Source organism: Trichosurus vulpecula, chromosome 2, assembly GCF_011100635.1.
Source record: "Trichosurus vulpecula isolate mTriVul1 chromosome 2, mTriVul1.pri, whole genome shotgun sequence".
Classification (NCBI taxonomy): Eukaryota; Metazoa; Chordata; class Mammalia; order Diprotodontia; family Phalangeridae; genus Trichosurus; species Trichosurus vulpecula.
This window is the reverse complement of record NC_050574.1, coordinates 52,624,161-52,643,536: the sequence shown is the minus strand read 5'-3', so window position 1 is coordinate 52,643,536 and position 19,376 is coordinate 52,624,161. Positions and strand designations below refer to the sequence as shown.

Genomic DNA, 19,376 nt, shown 5'->3' with positions numbered 1-19,376 from the left:
TAAATATTTATCAGAAGCTGTTTCCCCATAGAGATGACTAGTTTCTTGACTGGCCAACTAGAAACCATGTGTAAAAGGCCAAGGAGAAAGGGGTTTATCCAAATGACTGTTGTTGACTGAATAACGAGATAGCAAGGTTGTGCTGATTGTACCAAGCTAAAGACCACCCTCCTCAATAAGATCCAAGGTCAGCGGGGGAAAAATTGGTCTATCAATCCACACTGGGAAAAAAAGTAGATGAAAGAAAACCTACATAATGCAGATGGGTGGGCAATCCACTGAGCCAGTTCCTAACAGTACATATAAGCAGACCAGTGTATAGAGTAAGACTGGGCTTGATTGCACTTAGGACTTTTTAAAAGTACCAAGCCATTGCCTGCCACAAAAGCCCACCTTTAAATTACATAAGCTGCCAATCACAGGACACTGTCATCCCCAAAACGCAAATGGTAGGTCACCCACAGGCCAGTGATGATCTGGCATTAGAGAAGAGAATACAGTGGAATGGATAAATCTTCTACGCAAAATTTATAGGATCGTAGAATGGGGACGGACCTCAGACATCATCTAGTCCAGGGATGGGGAACCTGCAGCCTTGAGGCCACATGTGGCCTTCTAGGTCCTTGGGTGCAGCCTTTTGACTGAGTCCAAGTTTCACAAAATCCTTTTATTAAGATTTGTTCTGTGAAGTTTGGATTCAGTCAGAGCCTCGAAGCCAAAGGTTCCCCACCCTTGAAGTCCAATGCCCTCATTTTATAGATGAGAAAAGTGAGGCCTGGTGAGATTAAGTGATTTGCCCAAGGTCACAATAGTGGTAAGTAGTAGCACTGAGGTCAATGAGGTCAAGAATCCCAGGGGATGAGAAGATATGGAGCACTTATTCACTGGCAGATGGAGTACTGACAGGGGTGAACTCCTGGCTCAAATAAAGCATGGAGAGATACCACAAACAGATTGCGGTGTCTCTTCCCTCCTGATTTCGCTGGCAGGGCCGGAGAAGGATTGCACAATTTGTATTTTCACTTCGTTATTTTTGGAAGTAAATCATTCTTCTCTATGCCTGGCTCACACTGGAACAGAAACAACTTTTAATTAGGGGAATACCAATATTAACTTCTAATACTAACACCAAAGAGGCAAGTATAAGAGGTCTAAACAGGTCCTCACATTCCCTTCTTACAGAGTTCTTCAGTTTATTTAACAGAACCATACACATTTATTGGGTACCTACTGTATGAGATTAGCACAATGCAAAGAAGACACAAAGATAAATAAGGCACAGTACCCACCATCAAGATTCAGATCTCATGATGGGAACACACGTATACTGATAAATCATCATAATAGTATTTATATAGTGCTTTAAGGTTTATAAAACGTTTGACGAATATTACTACACTTGATCCTCACAACAACCCTGGGAGGTAGATGCTATTATGATCTCCATTCTACAGATGAAGAAACTGAGGCAGAGGTAAAGTGACTCACCCAGGGTCAGATAACTAGTAAGTACCTTGAGGCTAAAATTGAACTAGGTCTTCCTGACTCCAGATCCAGCACCATATCCACTGTGCCACCCAACTAGGCCTCAAATAGTACAAGGGAGATTGTAATAAATGCAAACAGCTAATGTGTTATCAGATCGAATGGAAGGTTCATTTCCAATTTGAGATCAAGGAATCAGAGGTTTCACAGGGGAGATGGCATTCAAGCTAGGCCTTTAAGGATGGGCAGACTGTCAATAGGCAGAGTTACGGGCAAGGGGTAATTCTAGGCATAGGAAACAGTATTAGCAAAGGTGTGGAAATAGGGAAACACAGGGTCAAATTGGACTGCAATACTGATTATGTCGATGGGAAGACAAAGCTGGAAATACAGAGAAGTGCCTGGTTGTGTAGAACCTTGAATGCCAGTCACAGGAGCTTGGTCTTTTTAACGGGCAGTGGGAGAGTCTATTCTTTCCCAACAGCCCTGGCTGCTGCCACACCAGAATCAGATAGCTGGCTGTATTAGAAAAGTAGAAAACTGAATTGTGCCAACACCAGTTCGCCTAATTGATGGTCTAACACTTTCAGGTGGTTTGCTGAAGCCAAAACTCATCAGGGCTTCAGTGATGTTATGTATGTAGGAAAGGAGGACTCTCTGACGTGACAAAGAGCTGTTCCTTAGGCCCTAGGCAGAAAGGGGAGAGATGAGGCTTCCTGTTATTGACCAATCATTATAACAACTTACATAGCACATTACATTTATTGAGAATTTAGAAGTACTGATTATATTTGAATTTCTATTGTATTTTTCTTCATGAGGCAACCTAGAGTAGTGACAAGAAAGCCGGCCTCAAAGCCAAGAAGACCTAGGGTTGATCTTGCCTCTGACATGTAGTGGCTGTGTGGCTCTGGCCAAGTACCTTAACCTCTAAGTACTCTGGGGTGGAGAAGGTGCCAACCTGCCCTGGCAGCCTTCTCACCCAGGACTTCTCTAGAGCAATGAGGTAACAGGTCCAGTTCTTATTATCTGTGTACATCTCAGTCCTGCCCCAGACCTTTTCTCTGTTTATCTTTTATTGCATTGGATTGACTGGCTATTTAGCTCCCCACTTAGTGCCTCGAATAATGAGGAAGAAAAGGCAGAAGGGTAAAAAGCCTCCAAAATCCAAATCCTGTTCACTGTAACCACCAGCAGCAGCAGCAGTCTGCTGGCCTGAGATATACAAGGTGGAAGCTCTTCTGTAAACTGTACATCAGGGCATGAGTGGGGAGGGACACACAACAGCTGGTGTTTTGGGAAAATGCCTGAGTAGCTTCAACCAGGTGGTCACAGCTGCTGGCACTTTGGTCTTCCTTACATTCACAACACAGAGTAAGAAACACACAAGACCTCATCCTATTTTTATTTAATTTATTTCTCCTAAGACCTTCTTCTTGCAATTTCCAGAGAGAAAATACAAAACAAGAAACAGACTTGGTTTCAAATACATAAACAGTGTGCTGGAGTATAAAGCATTTACTGATAACATTGTTATAGAAGAATTTCAGCTTACTCCAGGGCACTTCAATATTCCTGAGGAATAAACATGATTTCTCTTCCTCCCACTGGGATGTTCTCAGTCATAAGTCACTGCTCCTGTAAGGCAAGAGCACTCAGATTATTGCTGCAGAGACAGGGTAGAGATTCCCTGCTTTAACCGCCCGATTCATGCCAGACCCCAGGGTTTCAGTGTAGCCATGATCTTCTGCAAAGTCAGAGGCTGAGACCTTGTCTTGTTCACTGCTGGGAAGCCTCCTCAACGAAGCATTGCCTCCTTCCCATCTCACTTCACAAAGGATGAGATCCCCCAAGTCTTTTAAAATTTAAAACAAAGCCCCACCAGCCATCTGTAATCTAACTAAACTGTTACAGACAGACTTGGGGCCACTAATTCATCTAAGCCTCAAGTCAGTATCACATTCTTTTTGAAGAGGAAAGGATGACAGCACCAGAGCAGAAACTCAAGTTCAGATAAAGTAACAAAGCCATTCTCTAATGGGGCAGGCCTGGTTGTTGAAAAAAAAAAACAAACCATTTTCTACTCTAACCACCAACCATTAAGTAGATGCTGTGCAGCGAATCACCCTTGGGCCACTACCCATGACAGAACATCTTGGACCAATGTCAAGGTTTGAAACAATTAAGCCTCGTTGGCCGACCCCCTTCTTTGCGCCCAAGCACATGGCTGGTCTGTGCCAGGAAAATGGCCAGGCAGGGAGTGGGAGGAGGGGGGGACAGCCTGTCCTCAGCCTCAATGCCACGCAAACAGCTGTGCTGCTTCTCAGCACCGGCCCACTGATTACCTCATCCTGAGCTGGACCACCCTTAGCTACAGGACAGAAATTATTCAGTAAGATGGAAGAGGAGGCTGCCAGACTCCTTAGCACGCCAACCCTCCCTGCTCCAAACCCTCTTCGGCTCTCACTAAGTCATCTTGCATCGAGTCCAACATGGTTTAAAATGAAGACTGCCAAACAGCTAGTGGAGTCTCATTATTTGGTATGTGGTAACCCCATCATTAGGTTGACCTTGAGTAAGTCACTTTCCTTTCCTGAGACTCAGGCTCTATTATCTGTTAAATGGTTTCTGTGAAAATTAATGTAGTGGATACAATTCTTGATGGGAAGTTAGTGCTGTTATGCCCTGCACCCAGCTCAACCTTCAACACCATTTAATAGGGGGCAGAGGTCCTTTGCCATTTTTAAATGCTTTCTTTCACCAAAGGTTCATGTGATTATGGGCTCTACTGTGTAGAGGGGGCTGAGGCATGAACCCCCCACACTGGAGGGAGAGATGTACTTTTTATTAGCTTATCACCAAAACATCTTACCAAGGGACCTTCCTCCTAAATAAAGGACAGGGAAGGTTATTAATACTCTTAAATGGACTGTATATTCTTCCCTCAAATCATAGGATTAAACATCATAAAGGCAAATCAATCAAACGCCCAAAATGACCATATTTGTATATGAAATGTCATAGATTACAGGATTTAGAGCAGGAAGGGCCATTAGTGGTCTTCGAGTCCAACTTCACTTATTATTTTAATAGATGAGGAAACTAAGGCCAAAAGGCGTTAAAGTGATTCCCCAAAGGGACCTAGTAAGTGGAATAACCAGAACATAAATCTTTTCCAAATCCGGCTATGCTTTCACTGTACCGTACTTCCTCCCAATGTATGACTGTGTCATTTCCCAAACTGTTTCAACTAATATCCATCTGGAGGCTAACTAGTCATAGATGGGCAGCAGCACAAGAGTAGGATCTCTAGGGTGAGTCCCAGTTCAATCACAGAAGCCATGTGAGACCCATTTCAACTGCTTATTACCTGTCTCACCATGGGCAAGTCACTTAAGCCTCAGTTTTCTCACCTATTAAAAAAAGGAAGTTAAATAACATGGCCTCTAAGATCCATTCTAGCTTTAAGTCTTGATCCTCTGAACTACCTGTGTGATGTTGTAAAGTCCATTTACCATTCTGAATCTCAGTTTCCTCCTTTATGAAATGAGAGGCTTGGAAGGCTCTCTAAGGTTCCTTCCTACGATCCTGCAAGATATCTTTCAGGTACTTTTTTTTCAGTTTTTTTTGTTCTATGGTCTCTTCCAAATCCAACAAACATTAAAGGTTCTAAGGTTCCTTGCAGATCTAGCAATGTATCTACTCCCATGATTATTACAGATGGTTTAAATGCCTATTAGCAGGTCAGTAACTCCTCAGTGTCTCAATTTTCCCACCTGTACCAAAAAACAAAACCAAAACAAAGCCAGGTGATCCCCAGCTGTCATAACTAGGTTGTGAGTGTGAGTGTGCGACACTGTGGACACTGAACCCGGAACAAAGTTGTTCAATGTGTACTGTTTGTTTGATTCCCAGTGAGAAGCTTTCAAAGACAGAAATCTGTATATCTCAAGGTTTACCTGACTGTGAATAAAAACCTGAGTAGAAAAGGCTGAATCTCAGGTTGATTTGGCTCTCAAGATCCAGAGAATTTAGCACTAAATGTAGAATTCAGAGCCAGATAGAATCTTCCCTACCACCTCATCAAAGCCTTCATTTTAAAGGAGGGGAGCCTGAGCCCCAGAGATAGTAAGGATATGGCTCATGGTCACAAATGCTAAGGAGCAGAACCAGACTTTGAGCCCCAAAGCTCTTTATAAAACAGCTCGTGGCTTCAAGGGTTAGCCTGCAGAAGAGAAGACTGAAGGGAAATAGCAGAGCTGTGTTCAAGTTTTGACTTGTGTTTAGGGATGACTGTATTCATTTTTAACAAAGTCAGTTAAATGTCAAAATGCATTTCAGACCCCAGTGGAGCCAGAAGAGCTCAGAGAGCTTCTCCAAGTTCTCTGCCATGGATGGCGCTCTTTAGCCCTGGCAAGAAGTGTATTTCCTCTGGAGGAAAGGCAGAATGAGTCAATATAAGGGAAAGGAAATATCAGTTCTGTACATACTTTGACATATTTTCCATGCAGAAGATATGGGGCCTGGAAATCATGCTGACAGTTGGAGTAAGCCATTCCCAATCCCATGCCAGAACCAAAGGCTAATGGCCACATCCTTCCTAAGGGAAAGAAAAGCAGAAAAGAAAAAAATACCAATCCAAAAACATTAAGAAAAAACATAGCTGAAGTTATTACCCGAGAATACCAAATACACCAGCCCTCAACAAACATTAAATCCTTTCCACATCAAGGAAGAGAATTTGCCAGCCTTCCTTAGCTCAATCCTGGCCTTCCCACTTCCTGACTGTGTGACTGTCAACAAGTCACCACCTCTTAGGGCCTCATTTTTCCTCCTTGATCAAATGAGGGTGTTGTGCCTTCCAGCTTTGATACCCTTTGATTCTATTGGTAATGTGTGTGCTTCATGGCAAAGAAAAAGCAGGGAAGGTCAATTAACTAACTCATCTAGAATTGATGGGACATTACCAAGATCTGACAACTTCAACAAGCAATTTGTTAAATAGCCTTACAGTACTAGATTCTGGGGAAGTTACAAGGATCCTCTGGCCTCATGGAATTCAGACTGAGAATGGGATCCCTCTTCCTTTTTCATACATGGCTATTAGCAAATGAGGAAATTTTTACAAGTTTTACTTCAAGTCTACTATTACAGGTTTATGGACAAGTCACTTTTTTTTCCTCTCTGGGCCTGAGTTTCTTCATTTGTAAAAGAAGGGGGTTAGGTTAGATCGGGGTGGGGGGGAGGGGGGACCTGAGGCCTCAAGGCCACATGTGGTCTCAAGTATAGCCTTTCACTGAATCCAAATTTTATAGAACAAATCCCCTTAATAAAAGGATTTGTTCTGTAAAACTTGGACTCAGTCAAAAGGCCATACCCAGGGACCTAGAAGGCCACATGTGGCCTCAAGGCTGCAGCGTCCCCACCCCCCCGGGCTAGGTGACCTCCAAATTCCCACCCAGTTCTAAATCTATGATACTATGTTCTTAATAAACCATTATTATTCTTCATAAGTGAAAAAGATCCTAAAATATTAATGCCGTAATTAGGACTCCTTATTTTATGTCAGCTTTGAATGTGGTCACAGTCATTTCTTTACAGTAAGACTCCACAACAAAGCACAGACATGCTGCCACATGTGCACAGTAGAACTCTGCCTACAACAGTCAAGGTGGCCAAGCATGACGTGTGTCTGTGTTCCTGTAGCTTGTATCAAGAAGCCCCCACTCTTGGAAAAGGCTCTGGGTAGGGTGGCACAAGCCCTGAGGCCTAGGGCAGGCACTTGTATAAGCAGGGGTAAACTGACTGTCCTCTATCTTTCGCCCTCCTCTGGAAGACAGTCACCTCAGAGGATTGTTGTGTATTAGAGAAATGGACGTAATATCTTTATCAAAAAATAAAATGTCTTTACCCAATAAAGTTTATAGGACCACTAACAGGATCGTGAAATCCCTTTTAAAATGAAAGGCAGCTTTGTTGCTGTCTGCCCCTTGTTCACACCAGTCTCCACTTCTGTCAGGCCCTTCTTTCCTATCCCCTGCACCTCAGTTCAAATGCTGCCTCCTCTGGGAAGCCTTCTCTGATCTCTCAGCCAGAAACCATCTCATTCCTCAAGCACATGTCCCACACCTCTGAGGATACTGACTTCATTTCTCCTTGGATTAGATTTGTGTGCGTGCATCATCTCCCCTACTGGGCTCTAAGCTTCTTGAGGATGGGGGCCTTACTGCTTCAATGTTTAGTCCAAAGAAGATTTAGCTGTGTTCAAGCTAAGCCAAAACCTTGGCCTTATTAATCTTCATAACTCCCACAGTGCATGACACACAGGAGCTTTGTAGATGGCAGGAGTTCAATAAAAGTTTGTGGAATGGTCATCAAAATGGAAAAGTACCAAATAATTAGAAATCTGTTTCCCTGCTGAGTCTTGTGATTTCACAAGTGGTTAAGTCTTGATCAATGTTCAGGACAATTTCTGAGCTGTCCAACCTATCTGGACTGGATCTGAATCTGCCTTACAAAGCAGTGAAAGGTCTGGCATCCCCACGTTTGCTTTTCCCCAATATTTGCTTTTGAGGCATTTACTCTAACACACAAGAAATCTCAATGATGGTCACACTTACTTTTGAAGAACGTAAGTGAGAAAACAATTCCCAATCCAAATCCTGTACCTGCAGAGAGAACAAAAAAGAGCCACATTAAACCTATTTATCAGAAAATAAATTATGCCATCCCCATTCAATACTGGTAATCCAATTAACATTTAATTTTTAGATTCTTGTCCACCAGCAAAACGTAAAGCTATTTCACCCTGAATATTAGGAGCCGAGTTGCTAGTAGAATTCCCAACTCCGATAACCTCCATTTTTGTCCTGTCTTCCTGATTCAATTGTCTTATTCCTTACAGTATACTCAGCTTCTACTTCAGCAACTAAAACTCCATTCTTCTCCCTCACACAACAACGGTGCAAGAGAACCAGAAGGCAACATATTGGAGTGAAAAGAGATTTAGGGTCAGCTGACTTGATTCAAATTGCAGCTATGCTACTATGTGACCTTGGGAAGGTCATGCTACCCCTCTGGTTCTTCGTTTCCTATTCTGTAAAGTGACAGAGTTTGATCAGGTCGATGGGTTCTTTTAATCTTATGTCACTGACCCCTTCTGGGAGTCTGTAAGCTACAGAGTCTTTCAAAGAATTGTGTTTTTAAATAATTGAAGAAAATGTTAAATTCCAGTTAGGTTAAGTGAGAATTAAAGATGTAAATATTGTTCCATTGCTGGTGGAGTTGTGAACTGATCCAGCCATTCTGGAGGGCAATTTGGAACTAGGCCCAAAGGGCTATAAAAATGTTCATACCCTTTGACCCAGCAATACCACTTCTAGGGTTGTATCCCAACACACAAGTGGGAAAAGGACCCGTATGTACAAAAATATTTATAGCAGCTCTTTTTGTAGTAGCAAAGATTGGAAATCAAGAGGATGCCCATCAATTGGGGAATGGCTGAGCAAGTTGTGGTATATGAAGGTAATGGAATACTATTGTGCTATAAGAAATGGGGATGATATGGACTTCATAACAACCTGGAAAAACCTACACGATATAATGCTGAGCAAGCAGAGCAGAACCAGGAGAACATTATACACAACCAGAGATATATGGATTCTGTGATGACTAACCGTGATAGACTTTGCTCTTCTCAGCAATACAATGTGTAAAGACAACTCCAAAGGACCCATGATGGAGAGAGCTATCTACATCCAGAGAAAGAACTATGGAGTCTGAATGCAGATTGAGGCACACTTCATGCTTGCCTTTTTTTTTTTCCCTTTTTCTTTCTCTTTTGTTTTTGGCTTTGTTTTTTTTTTTTTGGTTCTGTTTCTTCTTTCTCATGATCCATTCTATTGGTCATAGTTCTTTACAACTTGACTATTGTGTAAATAAGTTCAATGTGAAGTTATATGTAGAAGATATATCAGATTCCATACCGTCTTGGGGAGGAGTGGGAAGGAGGGAGAAGAAAATCCAGAACTCAAAATTATGTAGAACTGAGTGTTGTAAACTAAAAATAAAAAATCTCCAAAAAAAAAAGGGAAAAAAAGAAAAAAATAGAAAAAACTACAAAGATTTCTAAAAACAAAAAATAAAGATGTAATTTTTTTTCCCCATCCAAGATCATGGACTCCTTGAAATTTATCCACTTACTATGACCCATTCCCTAGGATTAGATACTGTTTGGAGCTCCTTCTAGCTCTAAATCTAGATTGTCTAGTTTAAACCATAACTGAATAGAGATACCTTGAAGATAGTTGGTCTTCAAGACTTATACTGAAGGTCTAAGAAAAAAATTTACTTAGAATCATAGAACCTGAGTTCCAATGCCAGTTCTGATTATGTAACCTCAGACAAATAACTTCATTTCTCTAAGCTTCAGTATTAACACACAGGCTTAGAAGACTCCTTCCAACCAATTTTCACATGGCAAAGTCTCTAGACCTATCACCATCCTGGCTCTTGTTAAGAACGGCACACCACAAATGCAGATGTGTGTGTAACCAAGACGGTGAACATCGGGGGCCATCCACTCCCACAGCCTGAGGTCATGATGTCATTTCTGGCTGCCATGTGACCCTACAGACTCACATGGGGCTTGAAGTCCGATAAAATCCCACTGAAAGACTCAAAGACTGGTGGAGAGCTTTCTTCAGCGATATTCGAAATTGCTACAAAGCACTTTCATTTCCTGGGTTCTCTCACCCATCCTGCACGAGGATCTCACCCATAAGGTAAGGCATTAATGAAACACAGTAATTGTGTCTTAGGACACATTTCAGGTGAAGGAGGTATGTTGAAGAATCTAGAAAAAGAACCCTTTCCCTGAGGTACAATGGAACTGGAGTGTACACATGTACACGTACACACGTGTACACACACACACACACACACACACACACACACACACACCTGGGAGTCAGAGTCAAAAACTCCGGGTCTCAGTCCTACTTTGCAGCTTTCCAGTTAAGTAACTGGAGTCCTAATCTAGAAAACGGGCATAACAAAAACCCTCACTCTACTTCTTGTGACACGCTGGATGATGCAATTGAAAACAGCAAAAGGCGGCTATACTTTGAGTAAATGGAAATATCCACCTCAATCCCAGATGATGAAACAACTCTTCCTCTTCATAGAAAAAAGGCAGACTAGGGGCATGGAACGTTGTATACACATGCACCGTCAGAACCATTCACTATTTGACTCGGTTTTGTTTAACTGTTTTTCTGTCACAAGAGATGGTTTAACAGAGGGGCATATTGCTAAACAGGTTTAACTCTTTTTGAAGAGATAATAAAGAAATGTAGGTTATTATTGTCGTGACTCTATTAAAGCCACAGGATCATACATTTAGAGCAGGAAGGGACATCAAGTCCCACCTCCTAATTTCACAATGGGGAAGGTGAGGCCCAGACAAGTTAAGCATCTTGCCCAGGGTCAGGATAACACCTAATAAGTAATAAGTGTCCGAGACAGTCTTTTAATTCAGGCCTTCTGGACTCCGAGTCCAGGACTCTCTCCCCTGTGCCACCTCACTGTCTCCAATGCCGCAGAATCACAGAATTTGGAGTTGGAAGAGACTTCGGTGGCAGGCTATGTAGCCCAACCCATGCCTGAACAAGAATCCCTTCTACACCACACCCAAAAATGGTCATGAGGTTTTTCCTTGAGGTGTCCAAGTGAGGGAGCTGCTCCCCCCATTTTGGACAGTAAAGTGTTTGGTGAATTCTTCCTAATCTCCAGCCTGAAGGTGCCTCTTTGCAACCTCCACCCATTATTCTTAGATCTGTCTTCTTTGGCCAAGCAGAACAAACTTAATGCCTTCGCCATGTGATTACCTTTCAAATATCTGGAGAAAATCATCATGTTCTCCCAAGAAGATATCTCTTCCCCAGACTAAACACCCCCAATTTTTTCAAGGGATCTCATATGATATGAACTCCAGATCCTTCATCATCATTTTTGCCATCATCTGGAAAATTCAGCTTTTCAATGTCTTTCCTAAAAACATAGCGGCGCCCAGGACTGAACACAATATTCCAGATGTCTTACAAGAGGTCTGGTGCAGAAGGACAATCACCTCCCTGGTCATGGACACTGTCTCTTAACAAAGTCTAAGGTTACATTCGCTTTCTTGCCTGCTCTATGATACTGCTGACTCATATCGAGCTTACATTCCACTAAACCCCCAGATTTTTCTTAGAAAAGCTTCTGTCTAGGCATGCTTCCTCCATCTTGTACATATGTGTGAAACTGGGTCTTTGAATCCAAGTAAAAGACTTTATATTTATCCCCATTAAACTGAATCTTATCAGATTCAGTCCAATGATATAGTCTGTCAATATCTTTATGAATTTCCTGACTCTTTCACCCCCTCACAGATTTGAATAGCCTATAAACTTGAAAAGCATGCCATCTATATCTTTATTCAAGTCCCTGATAAAAAAATGTTTAACAGCAATACATCTCTATTTCATCAGAGTCCTCATATAACCTGAAACTAAAGATGACTGCACTTTGAACCAGGTCATCCAATTGGCTCCAAATTCACCTGCTGTCTAGCTCACATCACATCTTTCCATTTTTTTTCCACAGGAATAGCATAAGCCTATACCAAATGCTTTGCTAAGGACTAGGTAAATTATCTCTACAGAATTCCCCTGACCTACCAGAACAAAGAAGGATCAGAAATAAATGAAGACAATAACCCAGTGTTTGATCAACCTGAAAAAATAAACTACTTCGGAAAGAACCTCCTATTTAATAAGAACTGCAGAAAAAAAAATGGAGAATAGTCTAACAAAAGTTAGGCTCATACCAATATCTTATACCACATTGCACAATATATTTAGAATAGATATTTGACCTGACTATTAAAGGTCATATCATAAAAAAATTAGAAGAGAAATAGATCATATACTATTAAAGCCAGGGGATGAATTCTTAAGCTGAGACAGAGGCAATTACAAAAGATAAAAGGGATAATTTTTATTACAATCACATTTGGCACAAGCAAAATTAATAACACATCTATGATAAGAAGGGAAGCCATCATAGGGGAAGGGGTCTTTTTATAAAATATATCTGATCCGAAAAAATATGTAAGAGTCATGTATGTAAATATGTAAAAGTCATTCCCCAACAGATGTGTTCAAAGGATATGAACAGTTCTCAAAAGAAAAACTGCAAACTATTTACAACCATTTGAAGTAATGCTCTAAATCACTAAAAATAAGAAAAATACAAATAAAAATGACCCTCAGGTTTTACCTCCTACCCAACAAACTGGTAAAGATGATAGATGATGGGAACAGTCAATGTTGGAGGGGCTATAAAAAGACAGACAGGCATACCAATGCACGTAGGCAGAACTGTGAAATGCAAAGCATTTTGGAATGATGCAAATAAAGTGCCCACATGCCCATACTCTTTGATCTAGAGATTTCACTACTAGACATATATTCCAAGGAAGTTATTAATAATAAGAAAGGCTCAATGTACACCAAAATGTTTATAGCAGCACTTTTCGTAATAGCAAAGAACTGAAAACAAAGTAGATATCCATTGATTAGGGATGGCTGAACAAATTTTGGCAGATGAATATAATGGACTATTACTGTGCTATAAGAAAAGAGCATAATGAATATGGAGAAGTATGGGAAGACTTACAATTAAATGATGCAAAGTGAAATAAGCAGAACCAGGAAAACATACACTACTGAATGTTAGAAAACTAACAAGCTTCACCTCAAAGAAGAGCTACAAGAAGACTCTTGTCCCCAGTCCCACTCCTTTACATAGGTAGGGTCCAAAGACTAGACCCCAACAATATTACATATTGCATGTATCGCAATATTGCGTAAGTCATTTTTTCCATGTCTCAATTGATTTTACAGAATTTTTTTCTTCTTAATCTTTTTCTTTCTTTAAAAAAAATACTCTGTTATAAAGGATAGCTCCCTAAGAGAGGGAGGAGGAAGGACATGGGGAAATGCTAGGGATGAAGAAACAAAAGACATCCAAAAAAAAATCTATTTAAATTATTTCCACTGCTGTCTTTTGTTGCTATATCACGTTCATTTACAAATGTCATTTTTTCCCACTCAGTGATCCCTCTAACAAAGATCTAAAAAGAAAGGAAAAAAGTTAGTTCAACAAGTCAACATTTAGAAGGGAATGAAAAAAATATATTTTTGTTAATTAAAAAAAACTTCAAATTTAAAAAGGGAAATCACAGAGCACCAGCACCCTCATTTTACTATTATCTTCTGCACTAAAACTGGTCTTAAATATAAAGAAAAAATACAAATGTATTTTAATGACATAGCACTAATACCTGCTTTTAAATTTTCCATGGTTCTTCAATTGCAACAAAAACATAAATATCATCCAAAAAAAAACCCTGAATGTGATCTACCACCTATGGAAACTTTCTTCATCAGGCAAGTTAATTCTTTCACTAAAGCTAGAGTACAAAGGCCTCAATATTATTTTTTTTAAACACTCCACATATGAGACAGCTGGTTTTACCAATAAAAACAACCATTGCATACAATGGAAGAAAGATGAAATTCAATATATAAGATTTGGTACAGAATTAATACAATTGCTTTTAAAAGACCTTCTCTCTTCTATGAATAGTTTCCACAATCCAATTAAAAAAGACCTACCTGCTTTACAAGAATATTTTGACTTAAGTCAAAACTTTTCAAACATGTAACTTACTTCAGTGACAACCCACCAATCAGTCTCTACATAACTAGCAGAGTGGTTGAATTCTCCCTTGTTTTATTTAATGTCTCAGTATCAGGGCTTACATCCCCAAGGTTTTGAATATCTAACCAAAATTTCAAGCTGTTTTGATGTGAGGATTAAAGCAATCAATCAGCTGACTGCTTCAATACTATCTGAGCCATCCATATCATCTCCAAGTGAGAAAAAATTGGTGCCATAACAAGCCACAGCCTCATCATACCACGTTTCCAAGGGAAGTTTCTAACTAATTTCTTTCCTTTCTAATACCTCTGTAAAGAAGGTAAAGAATTATGGTATGAGGAAGAATAACTATCTACAAAAAATTCATAAAACAAACTGTTTTGACCCCTGACCCAGGGTGCCTTCTGACAAGCCTTTCCTCTGCATGTGGCCATTAGGCCTTCTCATTTGCTCTGACTGCTGGCCTGTAAAGATCGAAATTTGAACTGAAAATGATTACTTCACAAAGGCCAAGAAAGCCAGCATTAGGTATTGTTTCTAACTATTAAACTTGAAATGCCGAAGTGAATGGCTACCACCTACTACATGGAATTTTTATATCCAACTTAAACAATTGGCCAATCAATGAAAAATTGTTTATAGTGAAACATCTTGCATCATTTGAATGCAATGCCTTAAAACTAGCCTGTTTTCAGAATTTCCATAAAACCGATTAAACTTTGGTGCAGCAAAAACCAGAAATAAACAGATCAGTTTATAAAATATAGTCAGGGATGCCAGATGATAAGAGTGAACCAGATATCATGAGGCAGGGATCTTAAAGAAGACCAAGGAATCCTCCTCCAATTTCTTCCCCCAATGAGATTACTACCTTCCAAGTAAAGACTGCCAGGATTGTTCTTGCCAGCCAAATGAGATGCTGCCAGAAAATGATCCATGGTCCCCATGCAGCAATGCAGAACATCAGTACTAGGCAACCAGGCTACTAACAAGTATACACAAGGCCAAGTGGTTGTTAGGACTCATGACTGCCCTGATGGAGTAAAGGAAAGGACACTGGATTTAGAGTTAAAAGATGTGGGTTCAAGGCAAGCTCTGCTACTTACCAACCACCTATGTGACTACCAGACTTCTCAGGACCATCTAATAATCTCTAAGGTCTAACTTTAAGAATTGATGATCTAGCTCTATATATCTGGCCTACCTGGGTTGTGAGGGCAGGGGTTCAAGTAGTTCAGAGATGAGATTTACCAAGACTGATTCTCTCTAGGTTTCTATCATTGCCCAGTTTATGAAATGACACTGAGTTTAATTTCCAGGTTATTTGCCTCACCCCCTTGCAGCTGAGAGATGAGTAACGTGGCAAATTAGTACTAGAACATGAGGTAAAGAATTTGGACTGGCTTACAGATTTCAAACCAGGCAATGTGATGGAGAGATGGGCCAGTAAAAACAGAATGGGTTACAATCACAGCTTTAGGTCTTCTACATCTGGAGGCAATTTGGGGGCAAATAAATTGAAAGCCCAAAAGGAAAAAAATATTTCAGCATTTTTCTTCTCCCTCATACTCTACTGCCTGTCTTCTCTTCCCCCTATGGAAGGTATGCTTCCTGATGATCAACTTTTCCTAGCAGTAGACCAAGAATAATGCTAAATCTGCTTCTACCAGTATCAATCAATCCAAAACAACATGAGAACATAAGACTTCAGGGCTGAAAAGAACCTTAATCCATCCTCCTCCAAGGACGCCCTTGGAGATTCTCTCCAACTAGACCACATACAGCTTCAGGGCAGGGATGGACAGAGACCAAGTCTTACTCAACTTTGTTTCTTCTAGGCGCTATCACATTTAAAGGTGCTTACTAAAGGTAAGCACTAAAGGTGCTTGCTGAAACGAGATAAATTAAGTGAGGTGCCAACCCATCCTCACACAACTAAGTGGTTAAGCAGGTAAAAGATATGGAATCACCCTGTGTCCAATGTTCGATTTCTCCCAAATCACACCTGGTTTAATATGGGGATGCCTATCAAAGGATCTATGATTTCTTCAGTGCAAGGAGCTAAGGCACACAAAGGTTAAAACATTCTTCCAGGGTCACACAGCTATACTAGGCTGGACTTCAAGCTAGATCTTTCAGGATCCACACCAACCAAGCACTCTATCCACTGTACCATTCTGCCCTCCGAATAAATATTAACTAGAAAACCCTTTTTTCCCCCAGATTTTACTTCTGACTCCTCCACCTCAGGTTTCTATCAATGCCTCCTTGGGACATGGAAGTGACTAGGTTCTCAAAGGCTATGCCAAAGGAATACAAGCTCTGGCTGGGCTTAATACTCTGCAAAGCTTTAAAATACAGACCCAGTAACAGACTCTGTCTTTATTCCCAGGACTAACCTAGCTAATTTCACCACCAGAGGATTGACCACTAGGTAATTTTTTTTTTCCAGTCACAACTCATTAAGCCAATCTGGAAATGTGGTATGGAATACCAAGAGTCCTTCAAAGTTTACCTCAAGTGCCACCTTCTTCATGAGACCTTTACAGATTTAACCCCAGCTTTGTCAACCTTGAAACTGCTTTTGTGTATTACCTTCTGCGTGTGTGTGTGGGGGGGGGGGGTGTGGGTGTGGGTGTGGGTGTGTATCTACACTCCTCTTCTCCCTTCAGCTCTTGGTGTCTAGAGCTGTTTTTATCTCTTCGTCCCTTCAATTTAGCACAGTGCCTGACACATAGAGGGAATTTAATAAACAGTTTAATAAACAGAGCCTTGGTCCAGGAAACAAGAGACCCAAGTTCAAGGCCTAGTTTTTCTACTTCCTTCCAAGTTTGCTCATATGTACAATGAGGGCGGGGACAGGACTAGAAGATCTCTCAAGCTCTTGCTGGCTAACATTCTTTGATCCTATATAGCAAGAAATGAAGGATATGCGCTTTATGTCACTGGAAGAAGTACAGACTTCAAAATATCACACTGATTCTAGCTATCATGAAGTACAAATACTTTTAAGTACCAGTATGCAACTTTATAACTACTAAGCAAAAATTTCTGAATTTAAATATCTGATTAAAATCAGTTTAGACTAGCAAAAGGAATTATCAAAGAACCTGCTATATGGTCAGAAAGAAAATATATAAACCTCATTCACGTGGCTAAGAAATATTTATTACCTATAATAATCACATGACATTTCCCTTTCATTTGTGGTCAGTTTTTGCAGCCTTTTCCTATCTCTTCTTTCTTTAAAGGCAGAAAGCTACAAGCTTCTCTCCCTGACCAACATACATACCAGCAGAAGCGTGCTCACATGCACACAAATATTATCAACAAAACATAGACTGCAGGTTTGTTTCACTTGGTTAGTGATCTCAGTTCTATGAGAGATAGACAACGATGGAACCTGTTGATGAGTTTTACAGATTCAAGTTCTCACATGCTCAATTTCCTTTTAAAAGGCAACATGTTGCTTCAAAGAACCTCCCACCTGATCTGGGGACACTAACTCTGCAGCTGTTTCTCCTCCAAGATCGGCACCTCTAGGCGAGGCCAGGCTTTAACTTCATAACAATAAAACATGAAAGGTTTGTCAAAGAAAACAGGCCAACTTGAAAAAGGGAGGATTTTTTTTCCTGCCCTGGGCCAATTTTATTCTTTTACTTTTCTTTGCATGTCAGGCTCTCTTGGAGGAAAAAGCCAAAGGAAAGGAGTCCAAAGCATTTTTCACCTCCCTAAGGTGAATGTTTAACTAGGAAAATTGTTTATTCAGCCCTAAGTTTACTTTTTCCTCCAACCTATTTTATTAGTGTAGTGGACAAACCTTGTGATGGGTGCCTACAGTTCTGACAATAAGACTTGCTGCTAGTACAAGAAAGAGCCATATAGAATTAACATAAGAAAGAGCTGATGTTCAGAAACTTTCTGGAACAAACTCTTCTGGCACTCAGTCTCTCAGAAAGAAATTACCATACCCTAAATCAATTTGCTATACACTCAAACATGCGCTGTATGCCCCAAAATACATCATAAAACTGTCTGGTAGATAAACACAAATCTCAAGACATACCAAGTCTTCAACTGATCACCTGAAAAAAAGCTTTAATAATATTAATAAAACTTGATGGATGCTGGTTGTCTCTTTTGCTTTGTTTACGCCCATGAACTTTATAACTTAAAAGAATGACAAAATATGTTTGGCTTTCCCACTCTGAGACAACAGACTTAAATACATTCACTGGTAATCAGTGAACATTTATTAAGTAAATACAACATAACAGGCACCAGGGGATACAAAAAATAACAGTTCTAATCTCCAGTTTACAGTATAGCAAAGGACGATAACATATACACAACAGAAACAAAATAGATAACAAGATAATCTTGGCTGGGGAGGAGAGGCACTAGCAGCTGGGAGAGTAATAAACATTAAAAAGACCTTTCATTAATGTAATAACTGCTTTTTATGTGATAACTATCAAGTGTCTTCAACTCCATTTCCCTGCTAACATTTAACAGCTGAGTTGTGAAAGGGGAATCTATTAGTAAGCCTAAAAGCTGGTTATTGTGGATATCAAATTTGAAAAATCAGAGCCAACTTCATAGGATTGCAGATTTCGAGCTGGAAGGGACCTCTGTCTGAGTCCATCTAATCCAACTGCCTCATTTTACAACACAGTGAATGAAGGGCTAAACTTGTAGTCAGGAAGACCTGAGTTCAAATTCCTCCTCTGGAATTCACCAGGTGTGTGGCCCTGGGCAAATCATTAAGCATATACTTACATGTGCTCACAGTGGTCTTCCCCTTTAGAAGACATACTCCTTGAGGGCAGGGACTATTTCATTTTTGCTTTTGAATCTCTAACATTTTGCACAGTGCCTGGCACTGAACAAGTGTTTAATAAATGCTTGTTGATTGATTAACTTCTCTGAGCACCAGATTCCCCTTCCTCAAAACAGAGATAGGGATAGGGATCAGACCCGGGATTTTATTGGTATAAGAAATGCTGAATAAGGAAATTCCCTCTACCAGGTAGTTTGCACCTTCTCTGCAATTTACCATCTTACAGTTACGTAGAGCACTGAGAGGTCAAGACACATCACATGGTCAGTATGTGCCAGAGACAGGA

General features: G+C 40.4%; 1 protein-coding gene across 1 annotated transcript in view; it reads right to left on the bottom strand.

Moving 5' to 3' along the window:
- Window positions 1-2,881: 2,881 nt before the first annotated feature.
- Window positions 2,882-19,376, bottom strand: part of MICOS10 (mitochondrial contact site and cristae organizing system subunit 10) — a 45,107-nt gene continuing 28,612 nt past the window's right edge. Inside the window, exons 2-4 of the mRNA XM_036746960.1 lie at window positions 8,106-8,153; window positions 5,976-6,085; window positions 2,882-3,123 (exon numbers count right to left, since the gene is read on the bottom strand). Coding sequence (XP_036602855.1) covers window positions 3,115-3,123; window positions 5,976-6,085; window positions 8,106-8,153 — 167 coding nt within the window. The 3' untranslated portion in view covers window positions 2,882-3,114. The remainder of the gene's footprint in view (window positions 3,124-5,975; window positions 6,086-8,105; window positions 8,154-19,376) is intronic.